This window comes from Eleutherodactylus coqui, chromosome 7 (genome assembly GCF_035609145.1).
Source record: "Eleutherodactylus coqui strain aEleCoq1 chromosome 7, aEleCoq1.hap1, whole genome shotgun sequence".
Lineage (NCBI taxonomy): Eukaryota > Metazoa > Chordata > Amphibia > Anura > Eleutherodactylidae > Eleutherodactylus > Eleutherodactylus coqui.
This window is the reverse complement of record NC_089843.1, coordinates 47,285,337-47,308,430: the sequence shown is the minus strand read 5'-3', so window position 1 is coordinate 47,308,430 and position 23,094 is coordinate 47,285,337. Positions and strand designations below refer to the sequence as shown.

The 23,094-nt window shown below is 46.5% G+C and overlaps 1 protein-coding gene across 3 annotated transcripts in view; it reads left to right on the top strand.

The window, feature by feature from the left end:
* Positions 1–23,094, top strand: part of RPIA (ribose 5-phosphate isomerase A) — a 48,438-nt gene that overhangs the window by 3,736 nt on the left and 21,608 nt on the right. For 2 of the 3 annotated variants that reach the window (XM_066572957.1, XM_066572959.1), the window contains exons 2-7: positions 10,008–10,127; positions 12,988–13,048; positions 13,495–13,550; positions 15,101–15,160; positions 19,366–19,430; positions 19,636–19,704. In XM_066572957.1, coding sequence (XP_066429054.1) covers positions 10,035–10,127; positions 12,988–13,048; positions 13,495–13,550; positions 15,101–15,160; positions 19,366–19,430; positions 19,636–19,704 — 404 coding nt within the window. In that variant the 5' untranslated portion in view covers positions 10,008–10,034. Of the gene's footprint in view, positions 1–4,943; positions 5,031–10,007; positions 10,128–12,987; positions 13,049–13,494; positions 13,551–15,100; positions 15,161–19,365; positions 19,431–19,635; positions 19,705–23,094 lie in introns of those variants that run through there. The other variant, XM_066572958.1, reaches the window with a different exon arrangement.

The following is a 23,094-nucleotide window of genomic DNA, read 5'->3' as shown; positions in this document are numbered from 1 at the left end:
TAAGCAGAAAATGGCTGCAAGGCTTAGAAAGGAAAAATTACAGCTTTGTAAACAAAAGGTTGTTGTCTAGCTCAAGAAGGCAGACATCTCACAGAACGACGCAGGGCTGCAGTTCAAGCCATTTCTGTATCTTCTTCTGCTGCCAAAGCTTCGCACCTTTTTGGGACTTGTCTCATACTGCCGTCCCTGGCCTTTCATGCGACAGCAGTATTGACGCAAAAACATGGAGGACGTCCACGGTCACTTGGGTATTACTCCATGAGATTGGATCCGGTAGCCCGAGGAGCCCCCTCCTGTGTCTGTGCGGTGGCAGCAGTACAAGTAAGGGTTGACAAATCTTCTGAGTTGGTCCTGGACTACCCCCTAGTGGTTCTCACCCCTCATGACATCCAGAGTATACTCACTCAAGTACAACCTAAACACCTGTCTCTAGCTTGTCAAATAAGGTTGCAATGTGCTTTGCTCATGCCCCCCCTTTAATATTTCTTTTCAATGGTGAACCCGGCTACTCTTCTTCCAATCGAGTATCCTGTTTCAAATGGGGGAGGGGGAGGCATAGGTGATCAAATGGGGGAGGGGGATGCATAGGTGATCTATGTATTACAGATCAGCTATTTTTTTAAAATTTTTAAATTTAATTTTTATATTTTTTTTTTGCTACAAGGTTCTGATCTATTTTAAATAGAATACCAGCCTGATTGTCTAGCAGTAATTGGTGCAAGGGGTTTCAGGAATGCCAATTCAGCTGGCAGAAACTGAACCACTAGAGGTAATGTTTAAAGGGTCACGATGCCTCATGCGCTTCCTTGTGCTGGAAAGTCCTGAAAGCATATTGGGAACCGAAATGATGGGATCCTTGGGATCTTGTATCGAACTTCACTCGTCCGGTGAGGCTCGTATACACCCCAGGTCTGAAAGTCACCCGACCTTCGGTCGGATGGCAGCAGACCTAGCGACACCTCTACCTGTCTTCACTTTTACGCACGCAGAGAAACAAGTTCTTAGTGTCGTTCCTTTGAGCCTTTGGGTTACCAGTCAGACGGACCTCACAGACTGTCTGTATTTGTTTGTATTTAATTTCAGAGGAAAGCAGTACTGTTGGATAGTGCTGCCACAAGGGGCACAGTATAGCCCAATACCAGTTCACCAGATTCATGAAACTGGTATTAGACGCCTGGCCAATTCCCGAGGGCACCGCCCTCTTGTAATATGTTGATGATTTGTTTTTTTTAATTTACTTTTATGTACTGCTGACACAAATAGTTACCTCAATGCATCACTAAGCCTTTTGTGTTTCCTCCATCAGAGTAGAATGGCTGCAAAGCCAGCAAAGAGAAACTTCTTAGATCACACCATGGTGATCTACACCCCACATGACATACATGGTATCCTGACACAGGTAAGCCGTAGACATCTGTCTCTTGCTAGACGGATCAAAATGGAACTTGCATTTACACTCTTCATCCAATGTCTCATTTCAACGTTGCACCACTTTGAATCCGGCCACCTTATTGCCATTAGGTGACACTGATTCAAATGGGGGAGTAAGTACAGAGGACCAGCTTTTTGCAAATTCTCTGACTGATGATGAAGAGGAGGCCTTTGACGCAGAACACCAGCATGATTGTGACAGCTGGGTTCGCACATGTCACTGACAAACCCCTCCTAAACCCCCACCTTGAAATGTTTGTGGATGGATCTAGATACCTGAATGACAAAGGAAGGCTTGTAACAGGTTTTGAAGTAGTCACACTGAATGAGATACTTGTACAAAAGCCACTGCCGCCATACATGTCAGCGCAGGAACTGAGGCCTGTACGATTGCGAAAAGTACCACTGCCAGCATCTACACTGATTCCAGGTACGCCTTTGGTACTGCACACGATTATGGACCCATCTGGCGGTCCAGGAGCTTTCTCACGGCACAAGGCAAGCCCATTAAGCTATCATGTTGCCAGGACAAGTGGCCATAATAAAGGTTAAAGCACACACGCAGGGGCAGTCACCAGAGAACAAGGGGATAGGGCAGCCAAGGCTGCAGCCCTCCTGGACAGTACGCAAGACCCCTTGTGCTGTAAGTTGGATCTTGGTCCCACCGCTCTTGTTGATTTGGAATTTGGCGTCCTACGGGACGTAGATGATGTACCAGCGGCTGCCTACACCCACCTCGCCGTCCTAGCTCACGGGAAAGTGCATGCCTCTCGGAATGCCATGGTTTTTGTTATGGACAAGGTATGGTATGCTCCAGGGTTCGACAGGTTGGCGAAGGCATATGTGAAGGCATGTGAAGTGACCACTGTATCCTATTCAGAGATTACAAATCGATTACATCCAGCTTCCCAAATCAGGCAGGTATGAGTATGTCCTTGTGTGCGTGGACCTGTTCAAAGCCACCGCACAATGTACAGTGGCTAAACTTGTGTCAGAACTTGTATGTAGATTTGGGGTACTAGAGACAATTGAGAGTGACAGAGGTACACAATTTACAGGTTAAGTGATGCGAGAGGTGATGTCAGCCTGGGAGTGGAACAAGCGTTTTACACTCCATACCACCCGCAGAGTTTAACAAAGTTGAAAGAACTAAAATTATATGCTTAAGTTAAAAGAAGTGTTGTTTGGCTCTATGCCAAGATTAGGCCTGTACCATCCACAGGCCCTACAGCGGGGGTGTGATAAGGTTATTGAATATGTACAAGAACTATGTTGTAAACTGAAAATAACACCCGATCTAGTGTTTTCCCCAATTTCAGACCCTCACAACCTAGAGGGGACTCATTTCTTGCAGCCTGGAGACTGGGTGGTCGCAAAAAAAAGACACGTAATAAAGGCCTTGGACCCAAGGTTTGACGACCATACCAAGTTCTGTTGTCAACACCTACTTCTGTAAAAGTGGATACATGCCTCCCACTGCAAGAAAGTTCCCGAGCCAGAGGAAAAGTGATGGGTGGGATCCCGGCGTTGTTTGGGTGGGGGAGGTAATGGACATTTTGATTTTGACTTCTGCATTTGTCTTATTGGACTGTCTTCTTATTGGGAAACACCACTACGAACGATCCACATGGACAAGCGATGGACTGGGTGGGCAAATATTTCCCACACGTGTATGCCCAACCTCAGGAGTGGAGAGGACATTTTGCGGACTTTTCTATTATCTGTCCCCACTCCTGTAGAGACTCTTCGAGACATACGCTCAATAGTTCACAATGATAGTGATGTAGTAGATGACAATGTTGTTCAGGAAAACACCTTCCTTAATTTATTTGAATATTGTCCCCATTGCGATACCATTGAATATACACATTGGACGAATATAACTCGGTTTTAGGTGAGAAATGTTGCGTTGGCTGAAGAATGTTGTAATTTTACTTGTGACTCTAATGAAATCAGGAAATGCCAACGAATTAAGGCAACAGAAGTAACAGCTACTCTGCAATCGTCCGACTAGTATAATCTTATGTGTATATATATATATATATATATATATATATTGCAATTAAGGTAATAATTTTATGAATAGCTAAATGTACTGAATGCCGATTTTCTACACCCCTTTAAGTGTCTAATATGACGATGACGATATTGATGTTGATAAATCTAAGATTACTGTATTGTAAACTTGATTGACTTGCAATATTTGATATTATGTCTTCATATCTTGATGGACATAGAGTGCACCATTCCTACCTGGGAACCCGGCACCTATGGGTGACAGAACCAGGAGATAATGGTGGCTCTGATGTCCAAATGGGGGAATGATAGGGGTCAATCAATATTAATCAATAACCTAACATAAGAAAGATAAGGAAACAGTGTAATGAATGTGACATTAGTTATTTGGTTATATAATGTTATGTATTATATGTAAAACATTCCGGAAGTTGCTAGTAGAATTTGGATATAGAATCATATGTAAAAAGGTATATTCAAGCGTTTATTTAAATATTGATTTTAAAATACCAAATGTATGACTAATTAGATTTTATTCAGTTATCTTACTGAATACCAACTTACCAACTTTGTGCTGACTTCCGAGTAGGTGGCTGAACCAGTTTTGTCTATGTGAAAATTAGAAACAATGTCCCCTCTTTTGATGTGCAAATTGCTGATGAACTTTGAAGATTACAGTTCTTCCCAAACAAGAAATGTAATTAACAAAACCTGTATTATCACACTGTAACTGTTTCCATGTCTACTTCAAACAGTTTTGTTGATACCTTTTGTTTAGAAAAGCTTGTTGATTTACAGTTGCCAAATGTACTTTGTAACCAGGCATCAGGTAACATTTGGCTTGTTGATTTACAGTTGCCAAATGTACTTTGTAACCAGGCATCAGGTAACATTTGGAAACGCCTTCTTTACAACTTGCATATAAACTAGCAATGTACAACAATAAACGGAATTCATACTGATATCACTAGACGGTCTGTGTAGTGGCTTATTATGGTTCTCTATGAGTACTCTATATAATATTTCCTCTTAATTTGGATACAGGCAACATTCGCATTACGGTCTGCGTTCCAGACCCCCCACATGCGCATGCAAAGTACGGAAATCTGAATGAACCCATTGATATGAATGAGTTCTATTCTCTGCGCTTTGCGTACCTAGATTTGCCCGTGTGATGCCAGCCTGAGGGACACGTTGGTCACATGTTTGCTTTGCAGTACTGTAGCTTAATCCATGTGCAGATAGTCTAAAGTGGTTGGGGGGCTGCCTGAATGCCCTCTGTGGCAGATATTGCGGGGGGGGGGGGGGGGGGAAGAATGATCTGTTATGTTGACCTGTTTCAACATGCCTTAACCTTCGTATGAGAAAAGCCGCTGCCGGACGGGTCGGACAACATTCTCTTCCACCAGCTAAAATAAACATGTTTTTATTAATGCCCCTCCCGTGATACACCATAAAGTGCTTTTGCCTAAAGAACACTGTCCTCTCAATGAAGTAGCGGTAGGTAATGCAGCTACATCTGCGCCTCTGCCCTCCCATGGGTTTGTTCACCAAGTATGGAATCGGGTGCCCACATCATGAAGGTCAGTTGTACCCCACAGTGATTGTTGGCAATGTGCCCTACTGGGTGGCACAGATCACCAACCCCCAAGGCTTGGACGAGTTGACTGTATAGGTTCATATATCATGTATAGACTAAATGTGTTTTGAGCTCAACTTAAGAGTTTTTTTGTTGGTTAAAGCTTCATTGACATCCGGGCCGAATGCTCTGACACAAAATTTCATTCGGGAAAATGTGGGGATGACATACTGGAAACTTGACACACCCCACTAGTCAATTGCCTCTTTCTGGAGCCATTGTGGTCAATGTGCTGGAGCCAATGCTTTATGGTGTTTTTATTTTTTATTGGAACCAAATAATGGAAATCCCACTCGAGGCCTCCCAAACGTGCAAATGAGGCCTTACTGAATAACTTGTGTTACACAGCCATGGAAAATAGAAAGCTGCCCCCAAGGGCGGGCTGATGCCTAGCGGCTCTCTGTGTGGGATCCACTTAAGGACCTGTGATGTGATTACAATCTGTAGTGCACTGTGGAGTACATAACACTGGATTTCCATGTGTCTTAGGGCTCATTCACATGGGGACCTACGCACGCAAAAATGATGCATGTAAAGAAAAAAAACCTCACAGCTATTAGAACCAATGGTTTCCTACGGGAATGTTCAGATATAGTCATTTTAGACGCGCAAAAAAACATCTTTACGCTCCTATAAAAAACCATTGGCCTTATTCAGTGTTGACTACAACTCGCCACCAGGTACGGAGCCACATGTTGCCTTGGCTAGGGCTCTAGCTGTAAATAGTCTCTTGATTTAAAGGAGTCCCAGGCCGGTTTTGTCCAAGCATAAGCGTGTTTGCATGTGGGTTTTTTGCGGATGAGTGTTGTATATTTGCTTGCACATCAGTGTATTTTACTGTACTGTTTGCACTTGCAACCAAACACGCACCAATGCTCTCAGCTATTGGCCAATAGTTCAAAATGTTCTGCTTATATTTTTGCGCAAACGAACTTCACACGCCAAATACATGCATGTAAATGAATTCATTGAAAGCAATAGGTTCTATTTTTCTGCATTTCGTGAATCCACCTTAGGGTGCTGTGTACAAGTTTTTTTGGTTTTTTTTTATGTGAGCGTATTGGCATATTTACAGTACTTTTTAAGTATGCAAGACATGGTGTATTGCATGTATAACACAACCATGCCCTGATATAACCAGCCATGTAACCTTACGAGTTCCAGATGTGGTGTTTTTTTTTTTTTCCCCTGTGGAATTGATCATCTCCTTCTATATAGTGCGCATTTGAGCACTTCCCATAGACTTCTATGGGGACCTTTGGTTCGTAAATGCGCAGAAAAGTAGAGCACGCTGCAGTTGGGGGGGGGGGGGGGGGCTGCTTGTGCAAAATACGAAAATGTGAACAAACTCACCACTGGTTTTATTCTGAGTATTTGTGTGCCAATAGGAGCCTTAGATTAGGAATCCTGTGTTGAAATGCCACTATTTGGTTGTTCTTAGTTAGAGGGTCTGTCAGTTCATCATCAGGGCACCTTCTTACAAAAGCTAGTCCAAAGTACAGACCCCTCAAGTCCAACATTAGAGATGATCTACAGAGTACGATGCCCTGTTAGCAGTGAGGGCAGTGAAGTCAAGATGTCCCATTACCAGACTGGACCGAAGGTCTGCATCATTAATCGGTGCCCCCTTGTGATTAGGGCATGGAACTATCCCTATTAGTAACTCTAGAGCCGGTACGGTCACACACTGCCTACAACCCTCAGATGTGGTAAGGATTGAGGAAATGTGATGAGACCTGGAAATAATGCATGAAATTGATCATTGCATGTATGGCGGCAAAACGTGTCAGCTGATATTTTGGCTGTTATCAAAGGATGGTCCCAACGTACTGTGTGAAGGGGTGTACAAAAATGGGGCAGATTTAAAAAAAAAAAAAAGAATCTATATATGTTATATACAATAAAAGCTGGGGTGCTTACGGTACTTGTCCTCTCCCCCGGCGATGCAGCCTTGTGGTCCTCCAAGTATTTATGAACGGCTGTGTGACGTGGCAGTCAGATGTCATTCTCTTGGCACCATAGCTCCCAACATCTGAACAGTGATGCCAGAAGAATGCCACCTGACCACTGTGGCCTCTTGTTGGCTGCAGCAGTCAGGTGTTCGCTGTTCCTTAACAAAGATCGGTAGTACTGTGAGAGAGAGGACAGGTACGTACCCTAGCTTTTATTGTGGTAACAGATTTGGACAGTCTTCACCACCCAAACAAACATTTAGAATAAAGATGGCCCATCAAGAAGTGGCTAAATAGCCATGATGCCTCTGTATTGGAGCTGTCTGGATTATATAATCCGGTTTCCTATTCTGAGACAATAGAGGGGGGGTCTCAGTTTAGGGATCTCATCTATTAGCTAGAGAAGTTTTTAATAACGTCTCTTGCTTCGGAGGACCTGGCGTCTATACAATACATGAGCAGCCCATTGATTTCCATAGAAACTGTGTAATACTTCATTTCCCCTGTGGTGGTGCTGTAGGGAAACTGCACACTTGCTGTCTGGTTCCCTTGTGAATTACAGCTGGGGGTTCCAGCCGCATCCTTAGTGGTATCTTCTGACTTTATAAGTTTCCATAACGTCCTTGTAATGGACGTTATGGAAACAAAAAATGTATATACTGGGTGTGTAAAATGAATGTGAATTGGCCTAAATCCAAAAATGAAGTGATTGTCTCATCAGATACATGCTCTACCAGAGAGGAGCTAATTGCCATGAGTCTGACTACATGGCAGCCATTCAAATATTACCAAGCAGCTCCCCGTTCTGACTCTTGGAAGGGATCTTGAGTGGGGAACCCACTGTGCAATGTCTTTATGCTCTTATAGATTGGGATTGTCATCCTGAAACAATTTGCCAATATACTTCTCTATGATAGTGTCATCTTCTAGGGCTGCTAGCCCTTTCTCTATGTACTTGCTGAAATAGTGATATGCTACATGGGGGAGCGACATGCCAGGTGACTACAGTGGTCTCTTATGATCAGGCCACTATGGATTCTGTGTGTAGTTGCCCTTTAAGAACAGAGTTTAGCAGCTGCACTGCACAACTTGTTACTAACTGTGGGGGAAGTTTAGAAATAATTTGCAACAGTTTGCCAAGGCAACAGCATGTTTGTAAGATAAGACAAAGACCCACATTTATTAAGACTGGCATTTCATACACTAATCTTAGGAGAAACGTCTTGGAGTAAATTGTGCATCTTTAATATAAAACTAAAGTCTGCACATGCAACAAATTAATGAAATCTAAAGGTGCAAATAAGCCATGGCTGTGACAAATGCTGTACAGCATCAAATACAGGCTGCATCACTCGCACACAGCTATCTGCATAACCTTATAATAACCACATGAAAAGGCAGGGCTCTTAACTCACAATGTGATCAAATTCTGTGGGCCCATCCGCTGCATCTATGCAAACGTTAATAGATTGCTTTCTGGCTTCATAGATGCTGCAGTTTGGGCTAAAAAGCCTCCACACTAATATGAAAGCTAGATTCCTGGCGATATATTATCACTGAACCACCTGGGACCGATGGGTAAATGGATGGTATGGGCATTTGTGTAGGAATGGCTGCATATAATGTGTCATGCACTCCATTTACCCATCGGCCCCAGGTGGTTCAATGATACTATATAGCCAGTAGAGATGAGCGAGCGTACTCGGAAAAGCACTACTCGCTCGAGTAATTTGCTTTATCCGAGTATCGCTGTGCTCGTCCCTGAAGATTCGGGTGCCGGCACGGAGCGGGGAGCTGCAGGGGAGAGCGGGGAGGAACGGAGGGGAGATCTTTCTCTCCCGCCCGCTCTCCCCTGCTCCCCGCTGCGACTCACCTGTCAGCCGCAGCGGCACCCGAATCTTCAGGGACGAGCACAGCGATACTCAGATAAAGCAAATTACTCGAGCGAGTAGTGCTTTTCCGAGTACGCTCGCTCATCTCTAATAGCCAGGCATCCTGCTTTCCCATTAAGATGGAGGCTTTTTAACCCAAAGAGAGGCCTCTATTGAGCTAGGAAGCCATCTGTTGAGGTTCAGCTGGATGCAGCAGATGGGCCCACAGAATTTGATCAAATAGTGAGCTAAGAACCCTGCATTGTTTTATATGGTTAGTATAAACCGTTTTAGCAGCCATAGATCTAATTTTCTTTCTGCATAGTTTCCCCCCTTCATATTACAGGGCTCATTGTGCGGGATGTATAGTGTGATCTTTTTGTAGTTTGGACTTGAATGACCATAACGCTAGTGAATGTAGGTTTTGTTGAATACCTTATTGTATACTCCAAATGGACACCACAATTGTCTGTTTCAGTAATAACAGTGAATGGTTCTGTTTGTTTCCTTCTGGGGGTTCGGTCACAATGCTGTTTTCGGCACCTGTGACGTAGCCCCCACATGGCATCACAAAACATTGTACAAAAACACTGTTGGAATATTGCAATGAAAGTAGGAACCTCTGTGTGACCCGGACAGCATCCCCCTATTCGAGGTGGCTTTGAGTTTGTGTTATCCAGCACCAGAATGGGGTCTTGTCTTATGCTTTGTTATTGGGCCCTCTTACCTCTGTGCGTGAGCCTTGTGTGGCACAGTGTTAAGGCAGCAGAATGCAGTCCTAGGCTCCCGCTCACAACCTGAAGGTTGCAGGTTCAGGTAGCCAGCTCAAGGTTGACTAAGCCTTCCATCCTTCCGAGGTCGGTAAAATGAGTACCCAATGGCAAACCACCCTGCAAAGAAAACGTCATGATGTGACGTCACCTTAGGAGTCGGTCACGACTCTGTGCTTGCACCAGGGGACTTTACCTTCACCTTACCTTGAGTTGGGAGGATCAATGGGAAATTGCATTGTAAGAGATGTATGTATGGATCATGTACATCACCTTAATACAGGAATCTTCTGCATGGACCCATCATACTGTTATATTTCCTCTGTAGACTTGATACTTGTGTTGTGGACTCCGCATGCTCCACCGCCGGCTGCTTACTACAATCTGCAGGATGACTGAAGAGGCGAAGAAGCTGGCGGGATATGCCGCAGTGGACAATCATGTCAAGGTATGAGGTTCTAGTTCTGTCTATAAGGGTGATTGCTCAGCATTAGAGATAAGCGAATATACTCGTTTCGAGTAATTACTCGATCGAGCACCGCGATTTTCAAGTACTTCCGTACTCGGGTGAAAAGATTCGGGAGGCGTGGCGGAGCGGGGGGTAGCAACGGGGAACAGGGGGGAGCCCTCTCTCTCCCCCTCTCCCCCCTCACTCCCCGCTGCAACCCCCCACTCACCCACGGCGCCCCCCGAATCTTTTCACCCGAGTACGGACGTACTCGAAAATCGCGGCGCTCGGTCAAAAAAGGGGCGTGGCCGAGTAGGTTCGCTCATCTCTACTCAGCATCATATACCATTATGTCCAGTGCCAAAGGGGGGCTCTTTTTTTCTTTCTTAAATACATGTGTGTTGGGCTCAAAAGAATTTTTGCAATTTAACCCCTTTCAGACATCTGCATTACAAATACTCATTTGGCTTCTGCAGTTTCTATACATGATTGTATTTAATATGTTGCAGTCTTGGAGATAACGTTTCTCCTTGTGGAGAGCATCACAAGGGTGTAGGGGTCTCCTAAGCCATGCAGGGCTCTCTGGGAAAAGGCCACGCAAATGAGTGATGGAATAATACTTCACAGTATAAAAGTGATCATTCAACCTCTAATTTGCATAGCTTGCTGCAGAAATCCTTTCTCGCTCCTCAGTCAACATCACCTGATTTAGGAGCAAAGTGAAGTTTTGGGTGAACTTTATTTTGTTCATAAATCAGCTTAGAGGTTCCATCAGGAGAGAGAGGGGCTGGAGACTGAGCCGTCGGGCAAGGTCACTGACGAACCTGCTAGTGAACAACATTTTGTAGCTTATTACTGCACATCCATTGATCGATAGAAACTGTAGAAGCCATTAAATGCTAAATGTTTAATCCCAATTGGAAATAGTCATTTGTGGGGGTCTACGATCAAGGAGAAAAACTTTACCCCAGCACTGTTTAGCCCTTGGTCTTAGTTCAAATCTAGGTTCAATTTGATCCCCTGATTTTGACGGATCAAACAAATTTGAATTTAGTTTAGCAGACGAAATCCAAGATGGCGGACTAGACTGATGGGCTTTTCCTGGGTGGTGGAATTACACCCACGTTTGCTGCTATAGCAGCCATGGTTTTACAATCACTTTGACTCCTAGGAAGATCACTTGACTGTAGTCACTGTGTGCAATATGTATATATCTTCTAGGTTCAACCTTTTGTCTGCAAATTAAGTGAACTTGATTTAGAACAAAAAGTGTTAAAGTGTTTCCCTAAACTGAGCAGCTGTTGAACTTGGCTTACCTAAATCTGGATCAACAGCCTGGTTGGTGCAACCTGGCCTAACAACAATAAAAATCCTCCAGTGGTATCCATAACCTTTAAAGAACATTCAACTAAAGTTCTACTGTTTCATGTTTTTCTTTCCCAACATAACAGCTGTTCTAGAAGTCGTCAGCTGTGTGTTCTAGACTCCAGTATTGGTAAATTAGTATTTATCCTCCATGCAATAACATGAGACTTTTTTCCTTTAGATGATGTTTTTGTGGGTGTGCTGCCCTCCTTCATTAAACTGGTCGGGTATTCCAGCAGTAGCTGACCGCTCACATCCCTTGGCCAGTTATCAAAATAGTTCTTGTTCAGCCTTGTGGCTGCTGATACGTTTTTCTATCAACAGCTAACAGATTCCCACGGAGGCGTAGAACCTGTGAGAGGTTTATTAGTTGGTAGAAAACCTCTGCGAGTAGACGGACCCTCAAAGTTTATTTGTACCTTCTTCAATTTCTACAAAGCTCAGTGGTTAATTTCACAATATATCTGTGTAAAGTTCTGTCTCCCTTATAGAGAGCTACAAATGGCGTGAGCTATAGTGAAACTGTACTCTCTTGTTTCCTTCAGCCACCCCCTAGAAGGAGTTCACCTTCAATACCCAAAACAATCCCATTATACAGTGAGCTCCCCCTAGTGGCAGCTTTAAGGAGCCGGTATTTAACCATGTAACTGTCTAGGCAGTGGATCTGGAGCTCTGTATCAGGAAAACTGTTTCTTGAACACAAAAAAAGATTTCCGAATATATCACTTACTTTTAGCCTTATGGGGTGAAAGTTGGCGACTCGCTGAGTCCGGGGATGTAAGTGTTATACTGACCACCTTCGCCTCCCCGGGCAACTTAGTATGCTGCTCAATGCACTGAACCGCAGCTTTCACACCAGGGGAACGACAAGGAAGGTAGGTATAACTTACACCCCCGGACTCATCAGGTTACCTAATTTCAGCCCATAAACTTGGTTCATAGGGGTGAAAGTTGGTGACCGATTCCCTTTAAACATTACAGCATGTGGGACTTGCTGTTGAAAGTCAGACCATCACTTTAACGCAGTCTTGATCATGCTGAATAGGTGAGATTTCCTGCCGTGTACCAAGGGAGTGACTGAGATTATGTAGCATTCCAGCGTCCTCAGGCAAACTTCATTTTGGCAATGCCTATGCTATAAGACAAAGGCTGCAGGTTGGCGCTCATATATTCTGCATGTCATTGCTGTAACTACGTTCTGGCGTCGTTCATAAATACCTAAACAGTAGCTTTAATTCTCCAATTTTTGTTAAAAAGGGAAGGGAAAAATTCTGTTGCAATCTAATTGGTTTCCATGGACTTCACAATTGCTCTTCTGTTCTTACGTGACCCCATTTTGGGCTTACCAAGGAGTTTTTGGCACTTTTCAGGGCCCTACATGTATTCATTCTATGATGCAGTAGAAGGTTTGTACCTCTTACAGGCATACAGAGACTTTACAATGAATTCTCTGCTCTGTGTAGGTTGGGTTGTGATCTGTGCTTTCTCATTGCAGAATAATCAGGTGCTTGGTATTGGAAGTGGCTCCACCATTGTCCACGCGGTGAATCGATTAGGTGGGTACACACACATACACCTCATGTGACAGCAACGTTCATCCTTATCGGATCTTGGTGTCTGTGTTTTATGTATATGCATTGATTTCTGTACTCTGAGATGTTACATGGCATCGGGCATTTAAACGGTCATGTGACTGCCGGCTCGCGTATTGGAAGAAACATTTCCACTTTCACTTCTTAGTACATAGTGCTCAATGAGCGCTATGGACCCAGGAAAGGAGAAGGCAGAAGGGGTTAAATGCTGCTTCTCCCATCTCCTCCGGGTTCCTTGCTGTAACTAACTGCTGAGAAGCTGACTCATTCTGCTTGATTGCTGGAGCAGAGGCTTTAATCCCGCGTCGTATTAAAGTCCAGGACGGAGCGCCATGAATTTACAGCACTTGGTCCTTCAGATGTTAAAGAAGTTCTGTAAGCCTAAACTTTATTTTTAATTTTTTTGCTAGCTGAGCGAGTGAAAAGTGAGAAGCTGTGTGTGTTCTGCGTCCCGACCTCCTTCCAGGTAAGCACGTTTTTAGGTTTCCTCTTCCTATTTGCTACTTCCACCAATGTACCCGTTCTTACCCTCCAGTTCAGCAGTTAAACTTTAAAGTGGTTTATTGTGAAATGCGACAGCGTTACAGAATAACACAAGGATGCGGACAATAGGCATACGTGTCTCCGGCTCATACTGCCTCTGGTCTGGGCAGCATGAACCCCGGGACAGGTTCCCTTTAGGTCGGTTTCACACGGGCGATAAAATCACTTAAGATTTATGCTTTGAGATGCTCAAACATGAACCCCAGTCATTTGAATGGGATCATACACATGAGCGATGTTTTCTAACATGGCACCGTGCTGCGATGCTATACGGAAAACACATCACAGCATGTTCTATCATCCTGCGATATCGCCTATTGTGTTCAATGGGGCTGGCGGCAGCACTATTTAAAGCAAGGGGAGAACTCTGCGATTCTCTGTGACAGCAGTGCCAGGGGATTCCTTCAGACGCCGTGGGGATGAAGGAATCCCATGCTATTGCTGTCATAGAGGATCACAGAGTTCTCCCATCGCTTTCAATAGGGCTGGCGCAGCTGCTGGCCCCATTAAGAACAATGGGATGAAGGGATTCCCCACTGTGATGCAGGGCTGTTTTTACATGAAAACTCCTCGCATCCACGGGGCTTTCATGTGGTGGATATCGGACCGTGAATCACACCCTGATCTCCCCCGTGTTTAACTAGCCTTAAGGGGTGATGAGAAGGCATTACTCTCACCTAGGTATAATATATATAACATGGAGGAGCTCTCCTTTAGGGTCGCTGAAGGTCGTGAACGACTAAATGGCCAACAACAACATAAATATATTCTTGTATTTCACCAAAGAATGCCGGATATTTAACCATTTCTCAATCTTCAAAACTTTGCAAGCTGTAATAACTTCCTTCCTTTCAGCTCAGTTCCCCTCCGGTTTCTCACTGCGGCTCTACTCTCCGTATTTACGGCTCTATTCACATCTGCGTTGGGCTTTCTGTTCTATTTAATTCCATCACAGGAACAGAAAAACCCTGCGGTAAACGTATCCTTCCTGTGATGGAACTAAGCGGATCCCACAGAGTATAGCGGTCTGTCCTGCTGGATGCAATGGTGCGGCACGCTGCGCTATTTCACCAGGAATGTTTGGACAGGACGGCCTCCAGTGCAGATGTGAACAAACCCTGATCTGTCCTCTCTGGGGGTCTCGGAGTTGTCCCGTAAATACGGCCTCCTCTCTCCCCCCCCCCCCCCCCCCCCCATACACTCTCTGGCCCGTGAGTACGGCCTCATCTCTTCCCCCCCCCCCCCCCATACACTCTCTGGCCCGTGAGTACGGCCTTATCTCCCCCCCCCCCCCCCCCCCATACACTCTGTGTCCCCTGGGTACGGCCTCCTCTCCCCCCATACACGTCTACAATCACATGACTGGTTGTCTCGTGCGGTGCTCGCTCCTACTATGGCCGGTGTAGCTGTTCCCAGTCCGCTGAACATTCACGTGTCCTCAGTCATTGGTCATGCGACATTTCTCTCTCGCAGGCGCGGCAGCTGATCCTGCAGAATGGATTAACCCTGACTGACCTGGAGAGACACCCTGAGGTGAGACTGGAGCCCGCAGCACAAGTGCTGCCCCCTGCTGGTCCAGAGCTTCGTGTGTTAGGAGGATGTAAGAAGTGTAACTCCTATACTGCCTGCAGGACAAAGTATGCAGCTACGGACCGAGCGTGCGCCGCAGCGAGATACAAGATACCAGACGGGGACGCGCGGGGTTGTATTTTCCATGTAGTGTTTTTGTTATAAACATCAATGAATATCAAATATACAGGGTGGGCCATGGAAAAGTAGTCCGGCACCACAGGAACCTGTCTTTGAAATGAACGGGTTCTATTCAAGGTATTATGCGTGCAAATACGCTCATGTGAACGAGCCCTCACTGCAGCCCTTTGGAGGCAACCGTAAAGCGGATGGGACCTTCGGTGAAGATTAATTTGACACCCCTGCCCTCACCAGAACAACAACGGCAAATGAAGCGCCGCAGGAGCTGCAGTCTGTGTGGGATAAACAACGGAGCCGCATCACTGGCACGTATCCCTCCACCAGGAAAACCAGACTAGTAAGACGGAGCCCACAGCAACCAATCGCAGCTCCGCTTTCATTTCTTATATTGATGAGGTACTATAACAGCTGCGCTGTGATTGGTTGCTGTGTGCTCTGAGTCGCTAGTCTAGTTTCCACGCATAATACCTTGAATAGAACCCGTTCATTTCAATGGGCTCGTTCACATAAGCATATTTCGCACTTTGTGTGAAAAAATACGCGGCGTGACCTTTTTTTGTGCGTATTATGCATCGCAGTAAGCCAGTGAATGGGGGAGGGGGGAAATAAAGCTCTCATCTTGGTTCTGCGCTGCGTACAGGACGTCACAAGGAAAGGCCAAGTGGGCGAGAGGTCAGCGGTCAGACTGCACTGCCCCCACCGGACCGGAGCTGCAGGCGCGGAGAGTAGAATTCCTGTTTGGTTTGATGCACGATGGGCCACATGAAATAAGGCGGCGGACTGGATTCGGCCCGCTGGTCTGGTGTTGAGGTGTAACGCTGCCACCTTGTGGTCATTGCTTACACTCTGTATGTGAGACGTTCGCACTGATCCTGGAGGATGGTTGTCGGTGTAGTTGCAGTAAAGCTGATATAACACGACCGTCTGTCCTTTCATTATACGGCTACGGTTGGATGTTATGAGGATATTCGGGGCGATTCTCCCCCAATAATTCTGTTATCTGCCCCGTTCCCTATGAGGATTGATCTGGACTTATCTTGTATATTGCCAAGAGCATCTGCTGAGAATGTCCCCTCCGGCATCCAAGCACTTGTGTATGTGACTCTGCATATTGGCAGACATCTGCTAATGTGACATCGGAAATGGCGCTAATCTCCCACGTCTGAGTGCGTCCGTTGTTTGAAAACATATATATATATATATATATATATATATATATATATATATATATATATATATATATTCTAGACCTTCAGTAAACCCCACAAGAAGACATCTGGTGGCGTCTGGTCCGGTGATCTTGGCTGCCACGGAGTTCTTGAAATGAATCGCTCACAAAATAACGAACTTCCCTAATGTTGGTATTAGACGTGCGGCACGCTGCGCCATCTTGTTGGTATTAGGCGTGCGGCACGCTGCGCCATCTTGTTGGTATTAGGCGTGCGGCACGCTGCGCCATCTTGTTGGTATTAGGCGTGCGGCACGCTGCGCCAACTTGTTGGTATTAGGCGTGCGGCACGCTGCGCCAACTTGTTGGTATTAGGCGTGCGGCACGCTGCGCCATCTTGTTGGTATTAGGCGTGCGGCACGCTGCGCCATCTTGTTGGTATTAGGCGTGCGGCACGCTGCGCCATCTTGTTGGTATTAGGCGTGCGGCACGCTGCGCCATCTTGTTGGCATTAGGCGTGCGGCACGCTGCGCCATCTTGTTGGCATTAGGCGTGCGGCACGCCGCGCCATCTTGTTGGTATTAGGCGTGCGGCACGCCGCGCCAACTTGTTGGTATTAGGCGTGCGGCACGCTGCGCCATCTTGTTGGTATTAGGCGTGCGGCACGCTGCGCTATCTTGTTGGTATTAGGCGTGCGGCACGCTGCGCCATCTTGTTGGTATTAGGCGTGCGGCACGCTGCGCCATCTTGTTGGTATTAGGCGTGCGGCACGCTGCGCCATCTTGTTGGTATTAGGCGTGCGGCACGCTGCGCCATCTTGTTGGTATTAGGCGTGCGGCACGCTGCGCCATCTTGTTGGTATTAGGCGTGCGGCACGCTGCGCCATCTTGTTGGTATTAGGCGTGCGGCACGCCGCGCCATCTTGTTGGCATTAGGCGTGCGGCACGCCGCGCCATCTTGTTGGTATTAGGCGTGCGGCACGCCGCGCCAACTTGTTGGTATTAGGCGTGCGGCACGCTGCGCCATCTTGTTGGTATTAGGCGTGCGGCACGCTGCGCCATCTTGTTGGTATTAGGCGTGCGGCACGCTGCGCCATCTTGTTGGTATTAGGCGTGCGGCACGCTGCGCCATCTTGTTGGTATTAGGCGTGCGGCACGCTGCGCCATCTTGTTGGTATTAGGCGTGCGGCACGCTGCGCCATCTTGTTGGTATTAGGCGTGCGGCACGCTGCGCCAACTTGTTGGTATTAGGCGTGCGGCACGCTGCGCCAACTTGTTGGTATTAGGCGTGCGGCACGCTGCGCCATCTTGTTGGTATTAGGCGTGCGGCACGCTGCGCCATCTTGTTGGTATTAGGCGTGCGGCACGCTGCGCCATCTTGTTGGTATTAGGCGTGCGGCACGCTGCGCCATCTTGTTGGTATTAGGCGTGCGGCACGCTGCGCCATCTTGTTGGCATTAGGCGTGCGGCACGCCGCGCCATCTTGTTGGTATTAGGCGTGCGGCACGCCGCGCCATCTTGTTGGTATTAGGCGTGCGGCACGCCGCGCCATCTTGTTGGTATTAGGCGTGCGGCACGCCGCGCCATCTTGTTGGTATTAGACGTGCGGCACGCCGCGCCATCTTGTTGGTATTAGGCGTGCGGCACGCCGCGCCAACTTGTTGGTATTAGGCGTGCGGCACGCCGCGCCATCTTGTTGGTATTAGGCGTGCGGCACGCCGCGCCATCTTGTTGGTATTAGACGTGCGGCACGCCGCGCCATCTTGTTGGTATTAGACGTGCGGCACGCCGCGCCATCTTGTTGGTATTAGACGTGCGGCACGCCGCGCCATCTTGTTGGTATTAGACGTGCGGCACGCCGCGCCATCTTGTTGGTATTAGACGTGCGGCACGCCGCGCCATCTTGTTGGTATTAGACGTGCGGCACGCCGCGCCATCTTGTTGGTATTAGACGTGCGGCACGCCGCGCCGTCTTGTTGGTATTAGGCGTGCGGCACGCTGTGCCATCTTGTACAAAGTAACCTCTGTTACCTGACTCTTCACCAGTTTGTGACCACCAGATTTTCTCGGTCACTTCCTTCACATATTTATTCTTTGACTTTGTTTAGATGAAGCAGCTCAGAAGTACTCATGAACAATTAATCACTGCGCCCACATTTGTGGCACGCGGAGTCAGACGCCTGTTTGGCGGTCGTTTCTGGACATCATAAGTACAGTCTAATGGTTGAGAGGTCTGATGATTCGATAGACAGAAGGGGGGGGGTTTATGAAACGGTCTAGTAGAAAAGTGGTCTTGGTTTCCCACAGCAACCAATCACAGCGCAGCTTTCATTCCTCATAATGATCTTGGAAAATAAAAGCTGTGCTGTGATTGGTCGCGATGGGAAACAAGGCAAGGTTCGTTTTTTTGGTTTTTTTTTTATTTTGGACAACTTTCATAAATCTGCTCCATAATTTTTGTCCAAGCCAATTTTCTTAGGGAACCTGACAAAAGATAAGGAGTCATTGAGGAATGTTGGGGTCTACTAGTGAGAGAATAGCCGGTACTGTTGTTCCATAATGTAAGATATAGACTCGGGGCTCCGACAACTCTCATAGCTCTATGGTTGTGGGATTTGGTGTTCTGTAGTAATTGGGCTCAGTCACAGGGGAAGCGGTGACTCCCCCGGTGGGCCATGAGTCAGGTGGACCCCCAGTCCTCTAGCCTTAGTCCACCAAGTCCTGTCTGCTGCATTCTCCATACACTGCAGTGGAGTCGGGTCGTATGGAAGCACAGCTACCTCCCCATTGTAGTATGTAGAGCTGTGGCTCTTCTTCCCGGCCCTGTACACTATCTTACTAATCGTGTGTCTTCTCTACAGCTTGATGTCGCGATTGACGGCGCGGATGAAGTGGATTCTGAACTCAACCTCATCAAAGGCGGCGGGTAAAGTGGAGCTGTACCCCATATTGGGAGGGATTCAACTTTGTAAAGTTTGTTTATTATGGACAAGGCAGAACATTATAGAAATGTGTGATGGAGGGCAGAGAAAATGACGGGGAGGGGTGAGCCCATAATCTGCAGATTTTAGGTCCGTAGTTCGATTTCTGAGCTTTATTTATTTTTTAAATCCTTTTTCTCCATGTTTCAGGGGATGTTTGGCCCAAGAGAAGATAGTGGCTGGTTTTGCCAAGTCCTTTATAGTCATTGCCGACTACAGGTAAGAAAAAAAGTTGTAACTTCAAGGTGCAGGTGTTAATATTGACCACAAGAGGGAGCTGGCTGCTTACTGTTGTACACAGGCCTTGAATTGTGCAGTAAGCTCCCTCTGCCCTTTTAAAGAGATTCTGTCAGCTCCCATGATCCAACAAGTTTAGTTTATAAGGGCTCCCAGGCGCTGACACGCTGCGTATGTGAATGGGAATCCCCTTCCTTGGTTTAAAAAAAAAAAAAAATCATTTTATTTTTTTTTTTTTAAATTTTACAATAACCTTTTTGAACTAAAAATAAAGCATTTTGTAGTAAAATAAAATCTTGCACAGACTGATGACACTAATATATTACAGGTGATAATCCAAATGGCAATAGTCCTTTAAATTGGTTATTAATTGTAAGCTGGTGGCCCGGCCAAGGCCGAAATACAATAACATGGTGGGAGGTAGAAAGGAGGAAGGGAAAGTATAGTACGGTTTGTTATGGAGTAGATCACGGAATATACTCTGATCCAAAGTCTTTTAACTCCGGGGGGCAAGACCACCAGGTGTGGCGCATAATAGCTGGGGATGAGCATCTGCAGGAACTATTTGGGGAATAACCTGGAACTGTGTGAACAATTCTGATGGGGCCGGGTACCAGCGAAGCAATACTTTGTATCCTGTTTCCAACATTAAGATGTTCTGGGCACTGTTGTTGTTGTCCATATTATCTTCTTCCGAAAGGGTGTAACCTCTGTCCTCTTCCCAGCATGAGACGTATGTTAGTTGTGTGCAGTAAGAAGAATGAACTCGTTTCTAGTAAATTTGTGAGCAGAGAGCTTTTGCGTTTGGGTATGTTGGGCAAGAAGTTTCAAAGGGAGTAAGAGGTTTGTTTTTCAATAAAGAAGATATAATAATCTTTGTTTTTTGTTTCTGTTCCCCCTGTGATGTAAGCGCTGCGGAATATGTTGGTGCTATATAAATAAAGATACAAAAATCACAGTTGCATCTAGTAATCAGTTGATGGAAACAATAGGGGTGAGGGTCCTGCTCCAACGAGCTTACATATTACAAGTAATGGGGTGATACAGAAGGTAGCTGTGCCCGGTATGGTGAGGTGATAGTGAGGGATGCTATACACATAGGTAATGGTCAGACATAAGCTGTATGGTGGCTGAATCAGTATGACTGCAGGGGGCAGTTGATTATGGGTAGCAGGGATTACAGTCGGTAGGACAGGGAGCATGTGATCAGGTGGAGTACAGAGGGGTTTGGTTTAGGAGATATGGTATGCCTCCCTGAATAGGTGCGTTTTTAGAGCACGCCTAAAGTTGTGTGTCAGGGATTGCCCAGATAGTTTGTGGTAGCGCGTTCCAGAGGACTGGTGCTGCTCTGGAGAAGTCAATATTTGAGCCAATATATATGTCAGAATATTTCAGAGGGGGAACAAAGTATTTTTCTGGAGGATGTGAAACGCGATGACTAGAGATGAGCGAATATACTCGTTTCGAGTAATTACTCGATCGAGCGCTGCGATTTTTGAGTACTTCCGTACTCGTGGGGGGGGGGGGGGGGAGATTCGGGGGGCGGGGGGAGGCGTGGTGGAGCGGGGGGTAGCAGCAGGGAACAGGGGAGAGCCCTCTCTCTCTCCCTCTTCAGTTACCAAGAATAGATCTGACCAACTCAGGGGGTGGCTGGCTGGATGGATGGATGGATGGAAGCAGTGTGGCAGGGATGCCTTGGGAGCCGCAAATATACGTGAGATGTGATAGGTGGTGAATATTGTCTGGGGCTTGATGGCCAAGAACAGACCCAACTTGGTCCTGGCCAATTATCAATGGAAGAGCTGATGAGCGTGACTCTAATCTTGGAAGAAGTTTTATCTCCGTGTTAATGAGGAAGATGCGGCGCTAATTCTGTTTTATAGAGGATCTTTCTCTGGCTTAGGGATGATTGAGGTTGCTGCTACTAGAGCAGTATGGCCTACCGAGTTTCGTTCTCGCATGGCGTTAAAGTAGCTGGCAAGATGTGTACTTGGAAGTGGAGAAGCCATCTGGACGCGGTCGCTTGCTGGCCCTGAGTGTTTCAATAGCGTTTGGTGTAACCTTCAATGCCAGGTAATCTGAGGAGGGTTTAGTTAATGCTGCGTTTAGATGTAATGATTGCTGTTCACAAAAAATCGCTCAAGTCAGCAAAAGCAAACAATCATCTGGTCTAAACGCAAGCCGACGACTGACTGATGGGGTGGACATGGCCGTATACAGTATGACTGATGGGGTGGACATGGCCGTATACAGTATGACTGATGGGGTGGACATGGCCGTATACAGTATGACTGATGGGGTGGACATGGCCGTATACAGTATGACTGATGGGGTGGACATGGCCGTATACAGTATGACTGATGGGGTGGACATGGCCGTATACAGTATGACTGATGGGGTGGACATGGCCGTATACAGTATGACTGATGGGGTGGACATGGCCGTATACAGTATGACTGATGGGGTGGACATGGCCGTATACAGTATGACTGATGGGGTGGACATGGCCGTATACAGTATGACTGATGGGGTGGACATGGCCGTATACAGTATGACTGATGGGGTGGACATGGCCGTATACAGTATGACTGATGGGGTGGACATGGCCGTATACAGTATGACTGATGGGGTGGATATGGCCGTATACAGTATGACTGATGGGGTGGATATGGCCGTATACAGTATGACTGATGGGGTGGATATGGCCGTATACAGTATGACTGATGGGGTGGACATGGCCGTATACAGTATGACCGATGGGGTGGACATGGCCGTATACAGTATGACCGATGGGGTGGACATGGCCGTATACAGTATGACCAAGTGCAAGTACAGCAGCTGCATTAACCCCTTATATCGCCCTCCCTGCTGTACTGTAATTGTCCGCACCCGCTATGGATCACCCGGACTGTTCCTGCTATCTTGGATGAGTAGATTCTGCATATAATAGTAGTAGTTGAATTATACACAGCTCCTGCATCACCAAAACCCCCTATCTCTAATCCATAGATATCGGGACAAGACGTGATGCCGAAGCCAAGCAATGAGGGATCCAAATGGCAGAAACTGTGTGTTTCTATCACATTTCACTCCTCACACACATCTTTTTAACATTACTGACCTTGTGCATGATTTAAAAGGTCAGGAAGAGGCTGGCAAAGCAGTGCAGTTATTGTAATGTAACTGATAGATTGTAAGGTAAGACTGCCTGCTTTTGCATGGTTGGCCGTCCTCTGTGTATTCCTTCTGTCTGCACAGTTGCAGATAACACTATGTAGATAGATAGATATAGTTCTTCAATAAACTTTATATAAAATGTTGAGGCCCATAAAGGAGCGCTCTCATGGCCTCTGCTGCTGTTACGTTCCGATA